General features: G+C 40.6%; 1 protein-coding gene across 8 annotated transcripts in view; it reads left to right on the top strand.

Moving 5' to 3' along the window:
• Window positions 1-26994, top strand: part of TBCK (TBC1 domain containing kinase) — a 184130-nt gene that overhangs the window by 3023 nt on the left and 154113 nt on the right. For 6 of the 8 annotated variants that reach the window (XM_075929700.1, XM_075929695.1, XM_075929699.1 and 3 more), the window contains exon 3: window positions 3045-3117. In XM_075929700.1, the coding sequence (XP_075785815.1) occupies window positions 3045-3117 (73 nt within the window). Of the gene's footprint in view, window positions 1-3044; window positions 3118-4364; window positions 4593-9813; window positions 9833-26994 lie in introns of those variants that run through there. The other 2 variants (XM_075929701.1, XM_075929702.1) reach the window with 2 other exon arrangements.

Genomic DNA, 26994 nt, shown 5'->3' with positions numbered 1-26994 from the left:
GCTACTCTGCCCCGGGCTTTCTGGAATCAACTGCTGGTCAGTTTCAGCAGCAGGTGAATCGAGGGCGCCTGGGGTAGAACATCTGGGGTGCTGTTGGGTTGGTCCCATAGCGCCTCCCCTCGGCGTCCCCAAGAGCAGCTGGGGTGCTGCCGGGTTGGTCCCGCAGCCCCAAGGGACAGCGCTACGGGACCAACCCGGCGGCAGCACCCCAGTTGCTCTGCCCCCAGCTTCTCCGATTCAGCTGCTGGTCAGTTTCAGCAGCGGCTGAATCAGGGAAGCCGGGCGCAGAGCAGCTCCAATTGTCTGGCTGCCCGGAGCACTTCTGGGTTCCCGATGGTGCTGGACCATCAGGAGTGCCGGAGCATTGGATGCCGGACCAATGGAGTTTTACTGTACCTTACCCAGACCTGAAAAATACCTCAAAAACTTGTCTGTTTCCCCATCAGAAGATGGTTTAGTGAAAAGATATCTCAGTCACCTTGTGTCTCTAATATTTTGGGACCAACATGGCTAGAATATTGTTGCATAAAAGCAGATGTAGGTGGTTTGGCTGAAGATCTCAGTAATCAAGTTATCCACATAAGCAGGGCTCGACAAATCAGTGAATCTACTCGCCCGGGGCGAGTAGATTTCAGCCAGACGCCCTATTCACCGGCAGCATGCGCATGTGCAATGTGGGTCTTGCGCATGCGCGGTGCGGTGCTAGCGAGTAGATTTCGCTGCTGTTTGTCAAGCCCTGCACATAACAGTGAATGATAACTTCTAGGTATTTCCTTTTCTTTTTCACGCATTTCCCATCTTTTTTTCCTCACTCTCTCCTTTCTTCTTCTGCCTCCACCCCATTTTTTCCCTTGACAACTGTAGTTTTTTCTGTTCACTTATCTTGTGGGTTTCTGGAATTTATCAATGTATCTGGTTTTTTTCCCCACATTATTTAATTGCTCTATCCTTTCTTTTGGTGTTCAATGTTTAAAAGAAAGTTCTACTTAATAGTAAGTTCTACCTAATTCATACTAATAGGATGCTATGCAAACAACTTTTTGGAATTCATAAATGTAGTTGTTTCAAGTATTATTCTTAATTTTGTATCATCTTTGTTTATTTTGACAATCATTCAGTTCTGTTGAGAAATAATACAAGGGAATTGTCAAGTGATATATTTAATTATATAAACTGATAGCCTTCCTCTCCTGTCCTCCTGCATCCTTCGTACCCTAAACCAGTGTATACAGCAAATGTATTTAGGGGATTTCTGTCCGCATCTGCCATATGTCATCTATAGGCCATTGGAATACATTGAGCTACAACTCTCTTATTCCTTGCTATTCCCATCCTTTAATCTCCGAAACAGAAAGGCTACGTCTACACTGGCATGATTTTCCAGAAATGCTTTTAACGGAAAAGTTTTCCATTAAAAGCATTTTCGGAAAAGCGCGTCTAGATTGGCAGGATGTTTTTCTGCAAAAGCACTTTTTGCGGAAAAGCATCCGTGGCCAATCTAGATGCGCTTTTGCGCAAAAAAGCCCTGATTGCCATTTTCGCGATTGGGGCTTTTTTGCGGAAAACAAATCTCTGCTGTCTACACTGGCCCTTTTGCGCAAAAGTTTTTCGGAAAAAAACTTTTGCCTGAATGGGAGCAGCATAGTATTTCCGCAAAAGCACTGACAATCTTACATGAGATCGTCAGTGCTTTTGCAGAAATTTAAGTGGCCAGTGTAGACAGCTGGCAAGTTTTTCCGGAAAAGCAAGTACTTTTCCGGAAAAAGTGGCCAGTCTAGACACAGCCAAAAGGTTATCTGTTGCAAGCTACACTGTGGCTTTTCAGATGTGATTGAGTTCTAAAATGATTTTGATTACACCATCGGAATTTCTTCTGTTGTGACCCACATATGATTTTTGCTAGGGATGTTAAGTTCCGATTAATTAGCTAATTCAGTAGTCGATGGAATTTCCATTGACTACTAGATAGTTGATAAGTGGGTGGTACTCACTACCTCTGCTGGGGCTCTGCAGTTTAAACGTAGTGCTTATCAGGTAGTCCACTACTCCCTTCCGTTCCTAATTCTTGTTTGTTTAAACCTTTTAAACATGTAAAGCTAGAGTATTAACCAACTTTCCAGCATTAATAGCTTTTCTGTTCTTATGGAATTTTTCTGAGTTGATTCTAAAATAATGATTGGAGCAACTGTTTCTTGTTTCTAGTAGGGATGTTTTGCTTCCTTTGCAATAGCACAGGTTGGACCTCTCTAGTCTGACAACATTTGTGGTCTGGCATGATTTTAGTTATCCAGATGTCCACTTATCATGGCCAAGTTTCCCCCAGTCCCATAATGGTTGTTAACAGCCCCCAGTCCTGGCTCTCTGTGTTCTGTGCTGTTGTTTAGCTCTAGTTTGCCCTTAAACATCTTTGAAGAGCCCAGGAAGCAATGGAAGTGTTGGTAATGCTGCTAAACAATATTGACGTGTGATCTGGCAAATTCTCTGGTACAGCACCCATCAGGTCTCAAGGATACAGGAATAGAGAGGTTCAACCTGTAATAAACTATGGCAACTATTTGTATATAATATTCCTGGCAGGAGCAGAGCACTAATTTAAAATAGCAATTGTACCTCAGATCATTGGTTGGTGAATTGTGATATATTCTTGGAAAGTATTTTGTTTTTGAAAGTGTCTTTAATATTACAGAAAGTTATGTTGTACAGAAAATTGAACACAGAGGCATCTTTAATGCAGATGGTTGCCACTTCTCACAAAAATTGTATTTAATAGGAAGTGAATAGGTGACCATTTCTTGGTGTTTTGAATTTGTAGGTGGTTTAAAAAAAAACTCCTGTATTTTATATAGAAAAATAAAGCAATTTTACTTCTGTGAAACCTTTCTGAATTCTAAACATTTTGACGGCGGTATAATGTAGCTACGTTCAGTTATGCTAAGACATCTACAGTTTTCCAAAATAAGTAGGCATCCTCTTTGTGACTAACTGATGAAATAACGCTGTGTGTTTAGAGTCTAAAATTGCTACTGTTATATTCTTTTAATCAGAGAGGTTGGTGGTGGCAGCTGAACATTGTGAAAAGAGCCTGGAAGATTTGCTACGAGACAGGAAACCTGTGAGGTACAGTATCAGGAAAAAATAGAATGAACATACTATCCAAAAGCTTTAGATACTTTATCATTTGCAGTCTGGATAAAACATTTTTATAACAAAACAAACCAACCCTACTTTTATAGGTCCACATTAATTTAGTAAAAAACAGGGCTATGCAGCACTTTAGTCTTTTAAAGTGCTTCAGAGTCCTGTTTTTTGTTTTAGCAAGACCAGACTAACACGGCTACATCTCTATTATGAATTTAGTACTGATACCTGACTACTGTTTAACCCTTAGAGCACTATTTTCCAGATTGCCAGATTTAATATTTGCTTAGGAGGGCATGTGTATATTTCTTCAGACTCCAAAAGGTGAGGAGTGTTAAAGGGAAATGTTTTAAAGATATGGTTTTCTGAACAGTAACTGTTGCTTTACTTTAATATGTGTTATCTGGATTAGAGTTAAAAAGAAGACACAGGATTAGAATTTACCTAAAAATATAAATATTAACATAATAGTGTTTAAGATTTGGCAGTTGAGGTTTAATCTTCATGATGAGAATGCCACTTTCAGTGACAAGTAATTGAAGCAGTGTAAACAGTGTTTTCTGATATCTATGGTTTACATTTCTATGCATTGAAAAAATATGAATTTTCCTCTGCTCATTCTTATGCCAGGTATATTACATTAGCAAAATGTACTTCTGATATAAAAGCAAAAGTTGTCACAATACATTTCTACACAAATAGTGATAGAATTATAGGTGTGTGCAAAAACTCTCACAATGGTTCTAATGTGCAGTTCTACATCAAGTTTTGTACTTGCAGTAATGCATTCCCTGGTCACTACTATGACTCTCATTGCAATTTTAATGGCTGTTAGGAAATTTAGGGCATATGTTAAGTAAGGTACTATGCAGGTATGTTTCTAAGACTTAGCACATAAATCTGTCTTTATCTGGATATGTTGTTAGTCCATGAAGACCATGTTAGTAACTCTGTTGTATTTTTTCAGAAACAAAATATGTAGCGGCATGTAGGCTAATTATTTTCCATGGGCAATGTGTGTCCATATTATATTTTCATAATAATTCAGTGTTTACATTAAGATTGCACAGTTAACAATATGACAACAAAAAACGAACATGCCACTTGAACATATCCTTTTGTGCATACTAGCAGGCCTGCCACTTGGGGGGAGGAGGGAAAGGGCCGGGAAAAGGGAGGTAAAGAGAGCAAATTCCCTGGGGCCTGGTAATTCAGAGGGGCCTAGGGCTCTGGAATGCCAGGCCCTTTAAATCACTGTGGCTCTCTGAGCGAGTCTTAGGGCTGCTTGGGGAAGCACGGGTGCTATGCTCCAGGCAGCTCTGGGTGGGGCATAACAATCTAGATGGTGAAGAGGGCTGGCTGCCTTTGGCCCTGCCCCTTCCAGGAGCGTGAAGTCACCCCCTACCTCCACCTTGTCCAGAGGCTGGTGTGGCTATCAGTTCCCCTGCATATCAGTAAGTATTATAATGCATATTTACATAATTAAAGGCTAATTCTCAACTGTTGTTATAGCGTTGTTGGTGTTATGTAAAGTATCATAACATCTAACACAATAGAGTATCTAAAGTCTGCATTCTAAGGAGCAAAGTTCAAGATTGCAAGCAGAACCTTAACTTTCATGCTTTCATGTTGTACATATGCTGTGTATTCATATGTGGCCTGATACAATGCCCGCCAAAGTCACAGGAAACTTTCTGTTAACTTTGGTGGACTTTGGATCAATTTCTTTCATGCTCCTACAAATCTCTAGAAATCATTAAAGCAGGAGAGCCCTCATCTCTTGCCTTGATCTTCTATAGCCCTTTTTCATGGTCCTGTAAAAATATGTCTTAAAGTGGAATGGGAGGGAGCACAGGTGGACTACTGCCTTTTAGCTAGTTTTGAAAAAGGTCTTCTTAAAATAGCTGTTTGCTTTGGATTAAATAATTTAAAAAAGTCTGTGAAAGTTTTAGGTGCCTTGGCAATTAATTTTACAATAATCTCTGTAGCAATAGAGCCATTCAAACCATCCTCTCCTACTCCTCCAAAACTTATTTCCCCTCTTCTGGAAAATACATTCAGTCTTCTCTAAAAATCTTCTCAATTAAATAATGTCTTTTGTAGCATTGACTCCTTGTTCGTTTGCTTGTGCATTGCATTTCTCAAGCCACCTGACTACTATTCATTTTTATAGCACTTGAAGATGTGCTGGGTCTCCTGGTCTCCTAGTACATCATTTTTGAATTTCACTCATTTTATTCAGTTACAATGGTTTGCCTTCACTACAAGCAATGTTATTCATCCTCAGACTAAATTAATTAGTATTCCAATTTTTAAGCACTTTTACTGTGGCTCTGCCCGGGGGAGTGGGGGGGAGGAGAATTTTTGGTGGCTTTTGTTTTGTTGTTTGTGGAGTAGAGAGAAAATGTGATGTTGGGTTGTGGATTTTTTTCTACTTAACATAATGCTGAAAGGCTTCTACTGAGTCATTAAATTGAAACTGATTTCCAAATAGGATTTTTTTTAAAAAGTAAGGAGCATACGAAATGGAAAATAATTCCTATATATTCAGTCTAGTAGGTGCTGGTGCTACTTCTTCAGCAGTTGCAGTTTATAGCATGTGTAGTAGAAGCTAAAAGATAAGTTTATGCTTCTCTTCCAGTTTCCAGTGTGACCAAGGCAAATATTTTTCCTGGTCTTTTTTGTGATACCTATCAATAGTCAGAAATAATTTGACAGGAACAATTCCCAGTTATTTGATCTATCTCTGTATATTAGTTTTGTACAGAACTGTTTGGCATTTTTACATATTCTGATTGCATTAGTGCATGATAGCAGAGCAGGTATAATACTCAGCGCTGATATGTATGTTATTGTAATTAATTTCATAAAATGTTTGTGTAATGGAAAGCTGTTCTTATGGTTTCTAGATTAGTTTCCCCACATTTGGCAGAAACTAAGCCCTTTGCACCTGTACCACAAGTTGATGTAAAGTCAGCAGGAAATCTTCTATTTGTGTTGAAATTCAAGACTTACAATTGTGGACTATCCAGCTTTCCATTCATTTTGCAGAACAGGCTATCCAGCTGTCTGGTAGCTATTTGCAGTTAATCATCTAAAGTCATGCATCACTTATGGCACACATTACTTACAGTCTTATTTATGTTTTAAAAAATTAACTGAGTGTCCTTCATGTTTAAAGTTAATTATCCTGCATATTTGTGATAACTCTGCATTAGGAAATGGGAATAGGGAGCTGCTGCTGTTGGCCATGGGGCTGACCGCACTGCTGGACTCATACAGCCCTCTGCATTTCATTCAGAAAAAGTTATTTCTGCAATTAGGGATGTAAAATTCCATTAAATCTGTTAACTGGTTAAACCTTAGGGTTAACTGATTAAGCAGGATCCCAGGCAGGGGACCACTGCAGCCTGGCTGGGGCAGTCCCTGGCTCCCTGCAGGACCGCTGGCTCCCACCACCGCCTCGCACCTGCAGTGGGCCACGGATTACTCCTTGGCACAGGTTAACCATCACCCAGCAATCATCACCAGATAAGGTTAGCTAGTTACTGATTCACATTGTTATCCACTACCCGAAGATTTAGAATATTAAATCCCACTTTAAAGGAGATGTGGAGCTGCCTGCAGAGTGCTGATACTTATCACCAGTGCATAAATGGCTCGGGCAAGATAGACAAAACCATCTGAGTTATGTTAGTCCTGGTTATCGCTGCAGGCAGTACCAGTGCAAGAAACGATCAGTAAGATAAGACTGTTGATAAGCCTTCACCTGATGTTGGTGAAAGTTGGCTTCCATGGCAGTGACCGGAACTCAGGGGATAGGAGTTTAGTGCTTGGCTCAGGCACAGTATATGCTGAGGTAAATCACTTTCTCTTTCTGGCCTCAGTTCCCATGGGCTTTCTTGTTCTTTGGCTTCTTCAGTATGGGAAGGCATGATCTAGATATTAGGTTCTTGTTCACCTAATCACAGTAACTTGCAGTGTTGCTAGTGCAAAATCAGTTTTAAGGAGTATCTTCAGGAGACATCTTAGGCCCAGTTTTTTAAAAGGCATTTCTGGACACGGCAGTTACACTCATGATTTACATATGCAAAGATTAGACCCTGAAAACTTGGTCCTAATCATCTAGTGAATTGCCTGTAACAACAATTCCTGTAGAAGTGATAGTTCTTGTGACCATGCTTTTCAGAAATTTTCAAAATGAGCTAAAGGAAATATGTGAAAAATCTGAAGGGGGAATGATAAAATTGCTAAGACCATCAAGTTCAGAAAAGTTACTTCTCACCATCGTCAAAAGCTTTAATTAAAAGTTTAGGTTTAAAGTTACTTTCTCCTTACCACAACTTGGATATTCACAGAAAACAAGTTAAGATATTAAAAGATGGGGAATTAAAAAAAAAAAAGTTATAGTTCTAAAATTACCTTTGGGGTGGGTTTTCTAGACAATATTAAAGAAGCTATAAGCATACTTCATTGCTGTTACAATATGAATTGTGTATTTTTCTTTGCACTTCATGCTTGAAGTGTTTTTTTGATTCTTTGATTAAGTTGATCTGCACTTGTATTCTTAATAAAAATGCCAACAAATGTAGCATTTTGACATTTAGCAGATTTCTGGCTCTTCCGATAAGGTTTCTGGATTGGTCTTAAATTTGTGATTGGTGCAGTTTATACATTTTTCTTTAATATATAAAATAGTTTTCATATGCTTTTAAAGTTATAGTTTAGAAAACTACCAGTGAACCATCAGCAATAAAGACATATTATATGTTATGCATAGAGTCTTTGATAGGAAGCAGACTGTATCTGCAGCTGTTTACTAGTTTTGTGGAAAACCTGATCTGACTGTCTCGGATGAGTAAGTTTTATTTGCCCTTATGATAATGTTGTCTACTGATAGGATTAGATGGCAGTTCTTGGGGGTGAAATTACAGTATGAAGGGTCCTAGAGAGCAGTGGTTCTCAACTGTGGACCATGTGGCTTCCCAGGGGCCACACCCTACCTCTAGGGGGCCACATGGAAAAAATGGAACATTAGGTAAATTTTTTTCCAACTAACAGCGGCTGAGGGGGGCCACAGAGGTAAACGAGGCTCAGAAGGGGGCCATGAGCAAAAAAAGGTTGAGAAACACTGCTATAGAGAAAAAAATAACTCCATATAGCTATGCATTTAAAAAAATCTAGGCTTACAGATGGGTGCAACTCTTCTAATGATACAAGTTTTTCCTATAGTTTGAGTTGAAAAGCTGCAGGTAACCAGGACATCAAGGGATGCATGTACTCTGCTTTGAATCAAGAAAGTGGTCTCAAACTTCACATGAGAAACATGTGTTATAATGAAATATACTGAACAAGGGCAAATGCCGAAGTAATAAAATGAACTAACATTAACAGACAGAATCTTTTAAAAAGTAATTTCTTTCTTGCTGTGTATAAGATACTGTACTTTCAGGCATTTACTAGTTTCCGAGTTTTTCTTGTAATCTTCCGCCAGAGGTTTATTGCCAAAACAAAATGTGTTTTAGTGAAAACATGATGTAAGAATAACAGTATGCTGCTGGCTCATTTGTAATCAAAAACAAAAGTAAACTCTTCCTTCCTTTCCTATCTGGACTCTATTCTCTGAGTGAACTTCATTCCATTAAGAGGTCATGTGGTTCACCCTCAAACTGAGAATCTTCTGCATTAGTCTGCCCGTTCTGAACAATGAGATTATCCATTATAGGAAGGTTAGGACAAAAATGAAATGTTTCAAGAATGCATCTGTGACAGAGTGCTGGGCAACAGCCATTGAGCCAACACACTAGACACTGCAGCTCCAATTGAATAATGCAGAGCAGGTCTTGTTAAGAGGAGTTGTGTTTAACTGGTAGGTGGAAGAGAGCTGGAAGGCTAATTAAGTCATTAGGCAGAGAATATAAAAATGCACAAGAAGTAAGAAGGGGAAAGTAAACAGCTCAGTGGGAGAGAGAAATCGTTGTTTCCTGCTTGGCTGAAGAGTCAAGGGCTCCCTAAGACTGTTGGAGTAAGTCTGTATAGTGTATAAGGTTGGTGGGAATCAACATCGTAAATAAACTTCACTGGGTGTTCTACGAGCATAAAAGTGTGTCTCTGCTGTTCATGGATTTATGCAGATGCAAGAACCTGTTATCTTTACAGGTGTGGAATATGTTTGTATAAGAATGATAGTTTGTCATTCATTTAATTGTATTTCCATTAAGTAGAACTCGGATCCTCTTGGTATCCAGAGGATGCATACATAATTCCTTTTCATAATGCACTTTCAGTAAACAAAAAAAACCCCTCATAATATTTTCAAACAGAAGACCCCACACCACAGACTCAGATTTGGATTAAATTGCACACTGCTAATAACATAATTTATGAATTAGTCAAGGCTTGTATGGTCATTATTTAAAGCTCACTTAATATAGAAATCAAATACTTTTGTAAATAAAGAAATTGGAATTGCAACTAGATTGTAAAATATAATAAACTGTAATTCCTTTTATACAATATATGCATTTTTTCATTTGTTCTTTTATGTGAACATTTATGAATGTTCAAAAGGATGCAAAACAATAAATATAAGAAGGAGCTTGCGGTGGAGGTATTGAAAATGTACATGCCACATCCTTCCCAGCTGAAGTAAATGATGCTTTACAATTTTTTTCCCATTGGGTACAGTAACAAGGTAAGTGTTTTATGTGCCTAATTTACTGTAAAATCATGAAAGACATTCTAAACAAGTCCTGTGTGTGAACTCTAGGACTTTCTACACCAACTTATTTTCAGTGCATGTTTTTTCTTTATTCACATAGTAGAGGAACTAATACATAAACACTGCACTTTTCTTCCAACAAGGCACACTGTATTTTTTATTTTTAAAAATATCTATGCTATGTCTACCATATCTCTCTAATGTAATGTTAGATGCAGCTAATGCACATTTTTGAATTCCTTCTTTCGTTCTATTCTGTTCTGTCCCCTTATAGTTCCTCATACCTTTTTCGAACAAATTGCTTTTGTTCTGAAAACTGCAAAAATGCCCAATTTTTGTGGAAGAAAAGTTGGTCAAAATCCATGGGACAGTTGTTCAAATGTGAGTGAAGGAAAATATATTTATGCTCCAATTAGAAAATCTGAGTGGACAGAGTTTTAAACAATCCTTTCCCCGAAAGTCCTACCAAAGCATCACCATCCTCCTAAGGGGAAGTACAGGTTGAAGCTCTCTAAACTGGGACTCTCTGGTCCGGCAGCTGAACCGACAGATGCTCTAGGACAAGAGAGTCCCGGTGGTGGCTGGTAGCTAGGAGCCCTAGAGTGGGGTGGGAGCCCTGCAGTGGGGCTGCCCCATGGCAGCGAAACTGGCACAGCTGTCCAGGATGACAAGGAGTCAGTGGGGCCATCTGGCAGCTCAACCAGAAGCCTAGCAGCCCCACTGCTACCCAGTGGCACAACTGCCTGATGGTATTGGGAGACAGCAGAGCTGCCCTGTGAAACTGGATCCTAGCAGTGGGGCTGCCCCATGGAGCCAAAAGCCCAGCAGGGAGGCTGTCTGGCAGCGGGGCTGCTACATTGGGGCCAGAGATCTGCGTGCATAGAGGCCAGTGACAGGGGGGAGATAAGCTCTAGCTGATTTTTCCATATCCCTGCTCATGCAGTATTTAGTATGTGATTGATAGGAGATATTGTTTTCAGTGCTGTCAGTTTAACCCAAAAGCACTGTGATAAATGCAGTAAGAGAATTTTATTTTTAAGTTGAGAGAGGTTTTTTTTCCCAAGACATATGTTCGTTAGTGAGTTTTTTAATGGGGGTCTGCTGACTGCCTAGGGACAAGAAGTGGAAAGTAAGTGTGGCGTTTCTGTGCTGAAATTACAGGGCAGAAGTTTTCAACATGATTGGAGTTAAACAAAGCCCCTTTTATGTGCCACTCATAACTTGTTACCATCTTTGCTCACTGTGTATCAAAACAAGACTTTTATTTTAAGCAAGGATAGATCCCTTCTCTATTCTCCTCTTCCTGTTTGGTTCATCAGTGAATTAATTACTAAATTAGATTCCTGAATGTCATTAATATAAAAATAATAAATGCATGATTATTATTTAACTAAAGAATTGAAAAAATGAAAGTGTGCACTGAAGGAAAACATTATATTCTTTTCTTTAGTCTCCCAGACTACCTGGTGTATTGGGTTCACTAGTTTCTGCTGTTCATTCAGTCTAGTGCTTATCTGTTCAAGCTTCTGAACATCACACTGAAGAATATGTCTTCTTCCTCTATTCTGTGTAATGTTTTTTTAGCTCTTCCCCCCCCCCCCCCCTCCTTTTTTTGTCTTTCTGGATTGTGTTCTTATTATCTGTGGCTGTGGAAGTCATGTTAGTGGTATCCTTAAAGTAAGGGTGGGGAACCTCTTTTGGGTCAAGGGCTGCTGACCTACAGAAAAATCAGTTGAGGGCTGCACACAAGTGACATGACATGGCCTCCAACTGACATAGCCACTGACTGAGAAGGAGAAAGACATTCTCCTCACACACCAGAGTCTAGGCTGGGCCCAGATTAGTAGATTGTGTATGTTCCAGTCCTGCTGTGGGGTGGCAGATGGGGTGGGACATGAGTGTGGGCTCCCCAATACTGTGGATCCCTGAGACTCAGGGGCTGGATTCAGGTAAGCCGGGGGCTAGAGCTAGCCCTTGGGCTGTAGGGTTGCCCACCCCTGCCTTAAAGCATGCTCTAATTATGTCTTTACCATATTTGATACTTTAGATTTAATTTGCTCTTCTTAGAAATTCTGACATTTCAAGAAACTCTTCCCAGATGACTCTGCGATCTTTCGTGGACATTTACTGTGGAATGAGCATCACCAAATGAAATTAATAGGCAGTAGGTTTAAAACAGAAGGAAATATTTCTTTGCACAAGTGAATCTGTGGATCTCCTTGCCAGAGGATGTTAAAAAGGCCAAGACTATAATAGAGTTAAAAAAAGAATTAGATGAATTAGTGGAGGATAAGTCCATCAATGGCTTATTAGCCGAGAAGGGCAGGGATGGTATCCCTACCCTCTATTGCCAGAAGCTGGGAATGGGTGACGGGGTGAATCACTTGATGATTTCCTATTTTGTTCATTCTTTCTGGAGCACTTGGCATTTGCCACTGTTTGAAGACAGGACACTGGGCTGCATGCATCTTTGGTCTGATCCCTATTCTTATGAGTTGATTTTTTTTATTAGTCTCTAATATAGATTTCTTACTCTGCTTCATAAAGGAGAGCAGATGTCATGCCAGTGGTAAATATTGTCTTTGTGTCAGTGCTGGGGGCATTATTTAAAAAAAAATCTTTTCTGTTTTATGAAAGTCGTTCGCTGCTTTTGGTATTTGTTGCTTGACATCTGGCATGGGTTCACCAGCAGTGCACATTTCACTCCATAGATAGGTAAAAAAACTTTTTCTAGAGTTGCTTTGTTCCATATATTGGCTTTTGCCTTACTGATGAATTACACAACTTATTTTGCTGGAACTGCCAAAAACCATCTCTCTTCTTCCTTTAAGCAGTGTATTGAATTAAGCAGAGCAGTGAGATCATCCAACTGTGTTTTATTATTCGTCCATAAAATTCATCTGTCTTTGTAGTTACTTTCGTCATAATATGGTCAATGACCAATGCAGACAGTTGTAGAAACACACTGTTGCCTTACTCCAGCTCTCATTGCAAACTATTGACTGAAGTGCCACAATCTCCCACGACACGTTTGACATCATATAGATTCTTGTTTGTCCCCCCCCCCCTTTTTTTTTTGTTGCCAGTGTGCCATAATATGCCATAGTTCTCCAAGGACTATGTGTGTTTGTTCCCTACAAATATTTCAAATACCAGTAAAGTGAATACTGAAAACTGGTAAAATAAACAGGTTCTTGCATAATTTCTTCCAGAAGGGGCAGAGATAAGCTTTTTCCTTGTGTGACAACCCTGTTAGTCTGTTCTGTGCCTTTTAGATTAATTTGTTCCTACACTTATTCTCCTTTCCTTAAAGATACTATTTGTACAATTTTCTTACTTTTTAGGCTGGTGGTACAACTTTATAGTTGAGTGAAAGCTATGGAAGCTTCCAAGTTTGTTTTTTTATGTTGTGTTTGTCCCCTTTCCCCCCCCCCCCCCCCCAGTTTTGTTTGTTTTATGTTTTTGTACCATCTAAAGCACTTGTAGTTTTTCTTTTCTTTGATATTAGTTATCTATTGCTGTCATAATAATTGTGTTTCTGTGGTTATCAGAACTTATTTCTCACTTATATGATATGGCTAGCTTGATGTCCCTTGGTCAACTTCTGATATTTTTTTTTTCATGGGTGGACATTCTGTTTCACCAGTTACTGATTTGGGGAGGAATCTTACATTGTTTTAAGGAACCCCCCCCCCCCCCCCCCAATTTCCCGATTTTTGTGCTGAGAAAAAAAATCAATTTTGAATATCCTGTGGGGTCATCAAAGAAGCAGAACTACAGATAAATAATTTGGGGTTTGGTATAGTGGGTTTTATTCTTCTTCTTCAGAGCGGGTGTCAGGATGAATCTTTTCTGGTGAGAACTAAAACTGGTTAGGCCAGGGGTGTCCAAACTTTTTTCAGAGGGGGCCAGATTTTATGAAGTGAACATGCGTGAGGGCCGACCATTTTGCCTGACATTCTTTGAACCATTAAAATTAAACGCAAATTAACTATTTTATGCAAAGTTTATTGCAAACGGCATACTTTTCATTTCGTCACATGGATGACAAATCTAAACAGGTGTTAAATCACTCTGCCTTTCATATCTGAAGGCCAGATGAAAAAAAAATCCAGGAAGCTGAAATATATGTCAGGAGCATTGTAAAGTACATTACATATTATTGGTAGTAAAGGTTGTCTGTCAATTTTTAAGTTCAAAAAGTATGAACAGGAACATAACACCAAGTATACATGTTGTGTCCAAATATATTTATAACTGATGTAGACCAACTGACATTAACTGAGATTTTACAATGTATTCATCTCAATACATATGGATTCGTTGTGGGCCATAAAAGATAGATATTGCCAGATTACCTGTGGGGCCATATTAAACCGGAACACAGGCCGCAATTGGCCCGCGGGCCGGACTTTGGACATGCCTGGGTTAGGCTATAGGATGCTACTCAGTTCGTAAATATGGGGTGGATGTCCAGCACAGATAGTCAGTGAGGAAGGCATCCAGTGATCGAATAAATGGCCTAGTATAGGACTTGAAAGGAGATTAAAGGAACAAAATAGGGGATTCGCGGATTCTGTGATTGGTTTGGCAGAGAACCAATCCCCCACCCTCCTATGATGGGTGAATGGTATGATTCAAACTGTGAGTTGGCTGGGAGACGTGGATGGAATATAAAGAGGGGCTGGTGGAAGCCCTGGGAAGTTACTTGAATAAAACTGGAGCCTGACTAAACCCATATCAATCCATGTCTCCTATCCTCCTTTTGGTATAGCTGACAGCACCTTGACTTTTTGATACACACTTTACATAGACATCTGTTAACATGACTAGATCTTTTGAATTAGCTTTACAGGTCTACAGTTGGACCTGACATCTACAGTTTGAAATCGGTTTCCTAGGTGAGCTGCCTACCAAAACTGCTTTCCTTCATGTACCCCTTTAATTTACCATTATGAATGCATGCATTTTAACAAGTTAATGTATTATTATTGATATACCACTGTAAAGCTGTGCTAATAAGCTTTCATTCTAAATATGAACTCGAGACCCCTACCCTGTTGTTGAAGTAATCAAATAAGTACTGTGGCCAGTAAGTACAGTATGGCATTTGAATTCAACGGACTCAATGGCACAGATTGCAGAGTCTTACTGGAAGTTCTATATTTCTTTGTAAATAAAGCATTATGGAACATGCTGACAGAACTACAGTGTTCAGAATGTTGCTTTGTTGTTGGTCACATACTATAAAGAATGTTACTGTAGCACCAGTTTGGTGTGTAGAATCCGTTAGGAATAAGTACACCCATCACTATGGGTACGTCTAGACTACATGCCTCTGTCGCCAGAGGCATGTAGATTAGGCTACCTGACATAGTAAAATGAAGCGGCGATTTAAATAATCGCCGCTTCATTTAAATTTACATGGCTGCCGCGCTGAGCCGACAAACAGCTGATCAGCTGTTTGTCGGCTCAGCGCGATAGTCTGGACGCGCGGGTCCAGGTAAACCTCCTGGGATTATTTAAATCGCCGCTTCATTTTGCTGTGTCGGGTAGCCTAATCTACATGCCTCTGGCGACAGAGGCATGTAGTCTAGATGTACCCTATGACTCTAAGGCTACGTCTACACTGCAGGTTTTTTGCACAAGAACTGTTTTGCGTAAGAGTTGTTGTGGAAAAGGTCTTGCGCAAGAGTGCGTCCACACCGCCATGTGCTTTTGTGCAAGAGTGTCCATGGCAGTGTGGATGCTCTCTTATGCAAGAAAGCTCATGGCTATTTTAGCCATAGGAGTTTCTTGCGCAAGAAACCCCTGTTGCCTGTCTGCGTTGCCTGTCTGCACTGCCTTCTTGTGCAAGAGCCCTTGCGCAAGAGGGCTTATTCCTCATGGGGAGAGGAATAACTCTTGTGCAAGAAGCCCTCTGTTCTGACGCCTTACCGTAAATGTACGTGCGCAAGAATGCATGTTCAGTGTAGACACTGCAAGTTTTTGCACAAGAATGGCTGTTTCATAAAGTATATTCATTTGACACCGTGACCTATCTACAAATTGCACAGAAGACACCATAGAGAGTACAGCCTCTCTCCAAGTTACGAACGAGTTACGGACCAAATACTTGGCTGTAACTCAATCCGTTCATAACTTGGACCCCATTGAGTTACACGCGACTGCGCTGTTCGTAAGTGCGGGTCACGTTCGTAATTCGGGGACCGTCTTCATGACTGCTCCATGAGAGCTTTGGTCATAAGTGCGAATGGTCGTAACTCGACCCTTCGCCACTCGGGGAGCGGCTATCGATTTATGTTTGTTTGACTTCAGCTATGTTATTCACATAGTTGACATTGAGTAATTAAGATCTATCTTCCCCCTCCTCCTAGTGGAGACCAACCCTAAGACTTAGTTCCTTCTCTTTCATTCCTCATTTAATGATAAAAAGATATTATCCAGATACCCTTTTTCTTTATGCTTGCATCAAAAAAGCTTAAATGGTATAGTACAGTGGTTCTCAATCAGGGATACATGTGCCTCTGGGGTACTTAGAGGTCTTTCAAGGGGTACATTGATTCATCTAGATAATTATCTAGTTTTACAACAGGCTACATGAAAAACACTAGTGAAGTTGCTACAAACTAAAATTTCATGCAGTCCCTTTTTAATACTATGCCATGTATACAATACACTGAAATGTAAGTGCAATATTTATACAGTATTCCAATTGATTTATTTTATAACTATATGGTACAAATGAGAACATGAGCATTTTTTCAGTAATAGTGTGATTTGACACTTCTGTATTTTATGTCTGATTTTGTAAGCATGTAGTTTTTAAGTGAGATGAATCTTTGAGGGGCATGCAAAATAAATTAGACTCTTGGAAAAGTACAGTAGTTTGGAAAGGTTGAGAACCAGAGGTATGGTAGTTATGAATGAAGCAGGGATTGAAAGAGAAACTTTTGTAAAAAGTTTAAACTCAAAATTATGTTGAACTATTAAAATGTGTTACATTTAAAACAAGACTTCTGGTACATAAACCTGGTGGCCTGCTTTAACAACAGTCTTTCATTTATTCATGGGTTTGCCTTTGAGTAAATATAATCCTTCTGGCATTAATATAAAGGGAGAGGCTTCTGCGAACTAACCATCGCATGGTAAAACAGATTTGATTTTTTTTTTTTGAAGAGGTTGTAGTGAAGACTACAACTGGTAACTGTATGTAATATTTTTTTCTTCTGTTTTAAGCGGGGGGAAAAAGAGAGGTGGTGTTGAACAGGCAAGAAAAATAATGATGGAATTAATGAGCGATTTCCTGGCAGGAAATCTTTTTTGAAAAGTAATAACTTTGGGTGGCTAATGCAAATAAAAACAAGGTTTGCTTTTTTTAATAGTTTCACAGCTGAATAAGCATATGGCTTCCTCCTAGGTAGTGTCTCAGTTCTAAAATTTAATACTTAAAACTTTTGTGTGCGCTTTTTTTTGGTGGGGGGGCATGATTCATTCAGCTGAAGAGTAACCAGGGACAGGTGGTTCTTTTTAGATCATTGTGGTTTCTCATAACCATGCTTATTTGTTTACTGTGGCAAACTTGTCTTGATGTTGAGTAGTTATTGCTATTCTTCTTCCTTGATGCAGACTTCAATTACTATTTAAATACCTTTTTAGTGCAACCATTCATTTAAGGGGAGAGGGAGGGAAACAAACACTTTTTAAACTTGTAACAAAAAATTGTGATTGTGAGAGGATCATGTTTTATTGCTTTAATTGAGAAATAGTATTATAAACTGCACTTGATGCTGACACAAGTTATTTGCCAAGCTTGTAGATAGTATAAATGTAAGTTACTTTGTCCAGTGATAATTCTCCTCATACTTGGAAGATTGTAGTCAATTGTGATAATCTTATATGGAAGTTTCACCTATTATAGATTGGTATATTTACAGTATTATAAGATTTGATAATTGTGTACTTAATATTCCTGAAGTTTCATCAGCAGTGGTAAAATAGAAATAAGAAGTCAAAACCTGTTCTATTACATTGGTGCGATCATGGTTGATCTCAGTGAGATTTGCACCCATGTAACTAAGAGCAATATTTTGGCCCAGGGAGAGTGGCTCCCAAGACTTGAACTCTTCCTCCTCTTTCCCTAACCTCTGCTTAAATTCAGCCATATTGACTTTCTGCTGCTGCCTTTTCAAAATGAATTTAATATCCAAAGAAGTTAGAGTACCAGTCAAGGTCCTTTTTCATATGTAATTTTGGGTCAGTGAAGACAGCGGTGAAAATATCCAGACTCTGGATACTTAAGAATCCTGAACCTTTTTGTGAAACTGCAAAGAAGTCACAAGGATGTACAAATTCTAAACCAGTGCATCTGTTTTTGTACATATACAAAACAGTGTCGGAAGAAGGGGAACAATTCTTATTTTCATCTTGACTGCTTCATTTGCCTTTGTGTGCTCCCAAACTTTACTGATCAATCTCCAAAATATTCTCAAGTCTCAACGTTTCATTTTTTGCAACTTAGTGTTAATTTTTGAGAGCTTTGGGGATCATAAGAGCTTTGGGATTTTTTCCAATTTGACCATCATTTCTGGTCCTAATATAATGAAACCATTCTTCTTTTCATGGTGAAATTATTCTCCTGGTGATTAGGGCAGAATGATGGATCTCTCATCAGCAAAAAGGGTATAGGCAGTTTCGTACATATTTGTGGCTGTATATTCTGAATAAAATGCTTCAAAACTGCTTATGAAATTGTCATTCCACTTGGGTTTCTGCTTACCTTTTAATTTCTTGGGATTGAGGTGGAATTGCAGATGCCTTACATGCACTCTGGACTGCTCAGTATTCTTTTTTGTACAAACTTTGCAGTATTGCCAACTCTTGCTACTTAATTGTGAGTCTAATGGTATTTAGTGCTTTTGAAAAATGTTTAGAGTTATTTGGTCATGCAAGGATCTCTGCTTTTATTTTATTAGTTTCTAGTCATCCTGTTTGTGTAGAAAAGCTTCAAAATGTGAACCTTAAAAGGTTTGCAACCCAAGAGATTGTGTTTTTGTCTTAAAAATCATAAGATTCATCGCCTGGTTTTGAGAAGTTGGGGCTGATAGAATTATTGCTAATCACAAGCATAATAATCAAAAAGTTCAAAATTACATGAATGTATTTTTCCCTCATAAGACTCGTGCTTTGTTTTTCTCAGCCCCCAAAATTAAGTTAGTTTAGACCAGTGTTCTTTAAACTTTTTAAGACCGAAGAACACCAAACAATAATTTTTTTTTATGATGAACACCAAGGATTTTTTTGTTGAGCAAAAAAAAAAGGTGGGGGGGGGGGAGAGTCAGAAGGAAAGTTATTGAGGAAGAAAGGGTCGGGGGGGGAGGGGAGGAGTCACCTGCGCCTTTAGGGACAGCCATTTTTAATTCTGTTCTCCTCAGCACACCAGCAACTGCTGGTGTGCTGCAGAACACAGTTTAAGAAACACTAATTTAGACTTAATATAAGCGAGTTCTTGGTTTAAATTATTAAATACATTAGGTGACTTAATTAGATTAGGTGTGACAATAACATGTTAACTCTAATAATTGTCCTTTTAAGAAACAACGAATAGTCTGGTAGCACTTTACAGACTAACAAAGCATGTAGATGGTATCATGAGCTTTCATGGGCAAAACCCACTTCTTCAGATGACAGAAGAAGTGGGTTTTGCCCACGAAAGCTCATGATACCATCTACATCAGGGGTGGCCAGCCTGTGGCTCCAGAGCCACATGCGGCTCTTCAGAAGTTAATATGCGGCTCCTTGCATAGGTACCAAATCCAGGGCTGGAGCTACAGGTGCCAACTTTACACTGAGCCGGAGGGTGCTCATTGTTCAACGCACAGCTCTGCCCTAGGCCCTTTCCCGCTAGGATCCTGCCACTTCCCACCCTCTACACTGAGTCTGTCACACCCATGCTTCCCCCTTCCAGTGTCTCGGCTACCCCTCTGAAGCTTTTGTACTTTTAAGAGCAGGGCTAATTATGAAATGATTATAAATAGTTGACTTGTGACTTTATTTCTGATGCCGTTTGTTCATTTTGTCTTTCGCTGACTTTTTGAAAACTGATATATGGTCAGAAAGCCCACTAATGCCCCTGTGTTATTTAGGTGTAGTATGGACTTCATTTTCAAATGTGTGTGTAATTTTAACGTTGAGGGAAAATTGAGAGAGAAAGATACGGGACACGCCTCCCTCCGATAGACCCTGAGGCTTGTCCTTCAAAACCCCTACTATCTTAGCATTAAACTCTCATAAGACTGCTAATTGTATTAAATTAAGTGGTGTGTTTATTTTGTGGACAGATGCCCACTAAGGTTTACGAAGGAGACCACAACTCTTATTTTTATTTATTACTTCAGTTGGGATTTAAAATTCCGAACTTTACAAATGAATAGCTAGTGCATTGCAACATAGGAGCCTTCACACTGGTAAATATGTTTAGTTGTCACAGCCAGCACAGACTACAGATGAGACTCCTCAGAGTCTGGGAATCTGTGTGGCGTTTAATTTTTCTGGTAAAGTTTTTATTTTAAAACAAGAATATCCTTAACCACAGTCTCCCTGGTAAACTTATCCTGATGATTAAAAGTATTAAGTAGAATTGCTGTGTTTGCTTGTGGGTTGTAATCAAATCATGATGGAGACCATGCCAGCAACGTTAACTCTGAAATGGGCAGGCCTACTAGATGTACTTATATTTTGATTTAGTTAAAACCCACAATAAAATAACCTCAACAATGAACTGAAATTCTGACCCTCTTTGATCTCAGTTCTGCTCTTCTGTTACAAGTTTATTCCCTTTGGAGGAGGGGAGTGCATGAGGATGTAAGAAGTTTGTTTGGCTCTCATTTCAGTTAATGAAATGGCATTCATGAAAAGTACGAGGTATGGCAGTAATCCTAGTTAAAGTTATCTTGTTATTGTATGTTCAGGTGTCATTACATGGCTTTTAGTGGGAACTTTTATTTTAATGTTTTTCCCCTTAAGGTCACTTTCACATCCTGTTGCATAAGTAATTCTTTTTTACATAGGAATGTATAGACCAGCATCTGTTTTTTAAAATGGTCTGCTGTCACCTAATCTTTATATCTGGTGACCTTTTGGCCTAAAAGCTTGTCTATTGCATCCTATTTGTTGATTTAATAAAAAGCATATTATTATTATTTTGCCTTGTGCATCTGGACTGACTCACACAAAGGCTTAGGATAAATGAGTTATCCCTGGTCAGTCAGTGGTAGAGTCAGGATCAGAAACTAGGAACATGGATCACAGGTGGGTTTTTTTATCTGAGCACTAAACCACATGGCTTTGCAGATGTCATTAGCATAATGCTTTATAAGGTGTATCTGCTGTTTTCTAAAGAACTTTGTTTAGTCACTTCCCCTTTTTATAGGATGTGCTATAGGTCTGAAAGGAACTCAAGGTGATAAGCTTTAAAACTTCTGTTTTGTAAGCATCCAGGCCTATTAAATCATTGATAGTGACAATGCAAAAATAGTAATGCAGTGTTAACATAGCACATCTGCAAAAAATCCTTAAAGTATACTAAGTTATGTGTACTGAAAGCAATTTTCCCTTTATTCTAATTATGCCTTTGTTCATTTTTCGTGTGATTTACCTTACCACTGGAATAATACTGTAGGATAGATCTTCTTGTTTAGTGCTTCACAGCCTGTGATGCAGTTTCATTCATATATGAGACACATTTTTGAAAAGTGTAATAACAACCAACATTATCTTGAATCCCCTTACATAAGTGGTGTGAGACAGATGAAAATCTGATACAAAAATATTCTTATGCATAAGATAGAAACTTCTGAGGAGTATTATCATATACTTCATAACTTAATTATATTCTATAATCTATGTTCTGTTCCAGTTCATATAATTCTGATAGTATAAATGCTCTCCCACCTAAATGAGCTATGTTTACTGTCACAATCTCCCCGGTGCAACTTTTTTAATCAAACACATAATAAAGTGCTAAATAAAAGCATTCCCACCTATATCAAGTTCTTGTTGTTCTGCATAAGTTTTCAGTAATTTATTTACCTAGGAAGACTCATATCAGATGCACATCTGGTTTTCAACCAAGTCCTGTTTTTTATCCAATTTTACATCAAGTTGATGAAGACATAAGATGACCTAGTAACTTCCTTAAGGTCACACAGTGATTCAACATGTCAGCTGGGATTAGAACCAGACTTTGTTCTGTGCTCTAACCATTGGACCACACAAACTCTATATTCTAGACTGCTCTACATTAGTCAACAAATTAGTAGTCTATCTGTAACCTTTCTGAAAATAATTTCCTTCCTACTGCTTATAGTTCTGTGCTACAGTAGGAAGGTAATTCACATATTCCCGAATGCAATTTCATTCAGTCTGATCTTGTACCCCTTCATGAGTCTCTGGGTTTGCTTCCAGTTCTTTCTATTCCTGTGTCTCTTGTCTGGCAATGAAGTTTCTTCTTTGGCTTGGGAAAGCACGCGTTTAAAACCAGTCTCTGTGAAGTCAAAGAGAGAAAGTTGCAGCTCTCCCATCTATGCATGTGGATCAGAGAGAGTTCTAGCTCCCTTCCCACAAATGAGAGGGATTTTTTAAGAGTCATTCTAAGGAGAGGCCTAGCTGGGAAAAACCTTACTATTCAAGCCTGCAAGAACCAATAATTAATGCCAATGAACTTTGATTACTTTGTCACCACTTTCCAGACATGGTTTATTCACTTGTATATCAAGCTCCTACTACAAAGTGGATGATCTAATTGACAGTGATGGTTATTTTTACAAATAGCATTAATAAAACCAAATGTAGTTCATAACTGGACACGTATATTTCCCAAAACTATCAACAGCCATGACATTGTAACTAGTGAAAGGTAGTCAGCATAACCATTGAGAAAAACATGGTCTGGTTTGTGTTAGCACACCATGTTTTCCATTGTTCCAGTAGTGAACTTGCAGCCGTAAGATTGCCTTAGTATGCCTCTATCAATGTATTCTGAGTAGCTGTCACATAGTGCAATAGTCACTATCAAAGAACATAGATATTTTTCAAGAAACTCCCAATTTCACCTAGAACTAAGATAATAGATGTGGCTGATGCACAGCAATCTCAGATCTCATCAATTCATCAATCTCAGATCTCAGAGCCTGTCAGAGGGCCCACCTACCTCTTTTCTCTGACCCACGTGGCCCTGCCCTCTCATGCGTTGCACAGGAGCCAGGGATGCAGGAGCCCTTTCAGCGGCTTCTATATAAAGGGCTCTCACCTTCTCTGCAGCTGCAGGCAACATGTTAGCAGCTGCAGGGAAGGCTCGAGCCCTTTCAGTAGAAGCAGTTGAAAGGGCTCATGCCTCCCTAGCTCCCTAGGCAATACATTGTCAGTGGGGCCGGGAGCTATGAGCCTTTCCAACTGCTTCTATACAAAAGGCTCACAGGGAAGGCACAAGCCTTTAAATAGAAGCAGTTGAGAGGGCTTGCAGTTCGTAGCCCCGCCGCTAGTGCGTTGCCTGGGAGCTGCTGGGGCGGTGCGAGCCCTTTCTCTTGTTTCTATTGAAAGGCCCCACGCCCTCTGCCCAAGGCCCCGTCCCTTCCAGGGCGGCCCACGACCACTTTGAAATTGTTTGAAGTGGCCTCCCTTCATAATTATTGCCCACTCCTGATCTAGCTTGACAATAGTGTGAATGCTTTGTCTAGGAAAAAGAAGTTGTTGATGAGTGTCAGAGTTCGGGCTCCCCCTCAGGCTTACAGCCCAATCATCATCGGGGTAGCCTGCCCCAAAGTCACCAGCCTCCACCTGTGTTCTTTAGCTCGTAGTCTTGGGCTGTGCTGCCCTCCGAGTGTTACCACAGTTACCCGACTGCTCGGGCGGCCGTCGTGCCGGCCCCGTGGTGATGCAGGACATGATTCGGGGTTTACCTCTCTCCAGGTTTCGGCTCGGGGTTCTCCCTGACCGCTGGGGCGTTCTCCTCCGGGGCAGGGTTCAGCCCGCCGCTCACCAGTCCACCGAAGTCAGCGTGGGCTCCCCTCTCCCCCCCAGGTTCCTGTTCTCGGCCCCTTGCCCCTTCCTGCTTCTCCGGTTTCCTCCTCTCCTGGCTAGCGTCCCTGCTTTTTGAATCCCCCTCCAACCCTAGCCCCACCCCCTTTCCTCCGGGGTGCGGGCTGATGACGTCAGCTGGCGTCTCTGCCCAGCCGGCTCCCCCAGCACAGCCGGTACATGTGTGCCACGGTCCTGCTCGGGGTTGGCAGGGGGAATCCCTTTTTTCATGGCTCCAGCCCCCTCTTCCCCTCCCCATCCCCGCGGGGGGTTGGAGAGTGCGGGGGGCTGAGGACTCTGTTGCGTCGAAGCCTGGTGCCCCGTCACAATGAGAATCTTGAGAGAGCCTGTCTTTTCTGGTCATTACAGCCTTCAAAACACTGGGCCAGCTTGCATTCTCAGGCATCATGTAAGTGTGGGAGTAGACAGCCATGATAAAGACATCTTTGATGGGACTAAAAAGAAAAGGAGATTTTTTTGTTCAGTTAATACTCTCAATATGCTTTATCCTAACTGGTAGAAAGTACAGGTTCCATATTCAGGTTGCCTTTAACTTTCTTTTTCAATGTGCTTGTATGAACCTGCAACCTGCTGCTTAGCATTCTCACTGCAAAGCTATTTTCTTTATTTTCTTTTGACTGTTTATTTCCGGGGGTGTCAGAAAATGCATAGGTCTAGCTTTTGAATCCTGCTCTCTCAGAATTCCAGTTGTGTGATCACTAGTCCTTGTAGCCTAAGAATTCATAGTGCAGAAATTAAGGAATTTTCATTTCAGCCTCTGAGCCATCTCTGGTGCTACCACCAGCTGTTACATGTATTTTGCAAAATCCCTTTTCCCAGTCCTGGGCAAAGCAATTGTTTTCTTTGCACAAAAAATGTGGTATTTGAAATAACTTCCTGGAGGCTAGAACATTATGGAATGTCACGTAATAAAATGGACAGTGCTGGTAATATCATCAAATTACTGTTATAAAACTGAACTGTAAAATATAAATTGGCCTATTCAGTGCTTGGTGAGAGCAGGGACGGCAGAGGTGGGCTCTTGGTGAGAGAAGGTTCCCCCTACCTGCCTATACTGAAGGTCAAGGAAGGGGTGTGCATTATAGACTTTTTTTCTTCTCTTCCCCCCCCACCCCCCCGTTATGTGTTGTGGCTAAAAGGGAGGTTTCAGATGACATAGTGGGAGTTGTGACCGTCTGGGAAAATATGGTGGTAAGATCAGGACAGGCCAGCTGAGGGGAACAAAGTTTAAACAGTTATGGGCTCTCCTTCACTCCAGTACTGTTCCCAGCTTCAATGACTATGGGAATGTTAACAGCTGGCTGTCGTGCCTGACGGTGCTGTTGTTGAATGCCAAGGCGGTATCCCACAAGACGCTGTTCATCCAGGTCTTAATCCTGGATGAAGGGGCCAACCTGGCCTGTATCACTGAGACCTGGCTGGAAGTGGAGAGAGGCATTGACCTTTCCCAATTGTGGTTGGCTGGATTCTCAGTTCAGCACCAGCATCCACTTGACGGTCAGGGTGGGGGAGTGGTGATTATGTATTGGGATACCATCCCACTGGCTAAGGCCCCAGACCAACCAACTGCTAGATTTGAGTGTCTGTACCTGGTGTTGGGTGGCCGGAATAAGTTGGGTGTTCTGCTTGTGTACCACCTGCCTTGCAACACGACAGATGCTCTGCTTGAGGTGATCTTATGTAGCATTGAGGACTGCAAGACTTTTGGTCTTGAAGGACTTGAATGTTCATGCCAAGGCTGTGTGGTGTGGTCCAGCTCGAGACTTTTTGGCCTACATGACAACCTTAGGACTATCCCAAGAAATAACTGCCCCCAAACATGTGACAGGTTATACTCTTGATCTAGTCTTTTGGTCTAAGGGTGATAGAGATTTTGGGATAAGGGATGTGGTTATGCTCCCTTTGTCATGGACCGATCACTACCTGATCAAGTTTACACTATTTGCTGACTTTCCCCTCCACAGAGGTGGGAGACAGATTAAAATAGTCCATCCTTGGAGGCTGATGGATCCAGAGGGTTTCCTGAGATCTCTGAGGGACTGTTTGGCCATTATGAACGTTAAGGTAACCCGGGCAATTGACACGATTGCTCCTAAGTGCCCTTTTTGGGCTAGTTGAACCAAATTTGTTCCCTAGTTTTGTGAGGAGTTGCAGGCAGCAAAATGGACCGTGCAATGGGTAGAGCACCACTGGAGGTGCTAGCCAAGTCCGTTTGATTGCAGGTTAGAGCCAAATTGCGAGCCTATTCTGTGGCGGTGCCGATGGCAAAGAAATGTTATTCCTCCACCCACATGAGGTCTGCACGGTGCTGTCTGGTGAAATTTTTTCAAGTGGTGCGGGGCCTCTTACAGCTTGGCCATGATGAAATGGGGGAGTCCTCAGCAATCCATTGTGATTTGTTTGTGTAGCACTTTGCAGATAAGATCACTCGCATCCGGTCTGATAGGGAATCTGCTTGTCATGGATGTGGGGCATGGAATATGTTGACTGCCTAGTCGTTTTTCTTTGGATCAGTTTCAGCTTTTGTAGATCATGGATGTTGAGAAGGTGCTTGGAGGAGTGCAACGGACCACATGCTCGGTCGACCCCTGCCCATCATGGCTTATTAAATCGAGCCGAAAAGGGATGTCTTGTTGGATCCAGGGGATTATTAATGTCTATTTTAGGTCTTGGACAGTTCCTGCCACCTTGGAAGAGGCGGTGATAAAACCGTTCTTTAAGAAGTCTTCCCTGGACCCAAACAATGTGAATAAGTATTGCCCAGTCACTAATATTCCCTTCTTGGGCAAGGTACTCAGGTGGGTGGTGGTGTTGCAACTCCAAGCTTTCTTGGAAGAAATAGATTATCTAGATCTATTTGTCTGGTTTGAGGCCTGGTTTTGGAACAGAAACCACCTTTGTCGCCCTGGTAGACGACCTGTGCCAGGAGACAGAAAGGGGGAGTGCATACCTATTGATTCTCTTGGACCTCTTGGTGGCTTTTGATATCATTGACCATGGTATTCTTTTGGAGCACCTGGTGGATTTGAGTACTGGAG

Source organism: Pelodiscus sinensis, chromosome 5 (genome assembly GCF_049634645.1).
Source record: "Pelodiscus sinensis isolate JC-2024 chromosome 5, ASM4963464v1, whole genome shotgun sequence".
In the NCBI taxonomy this organism is placed as follows: Eukaryota; Metazoa; Chordata; order Testudines; family Trionychidae; genus Pelodiscus; species Pelodiscus sinensis.
Note: the sequence above shows the minus strand (reverse complement) of the source record. Positions and strands in the feature narration are given on the sequence as shown.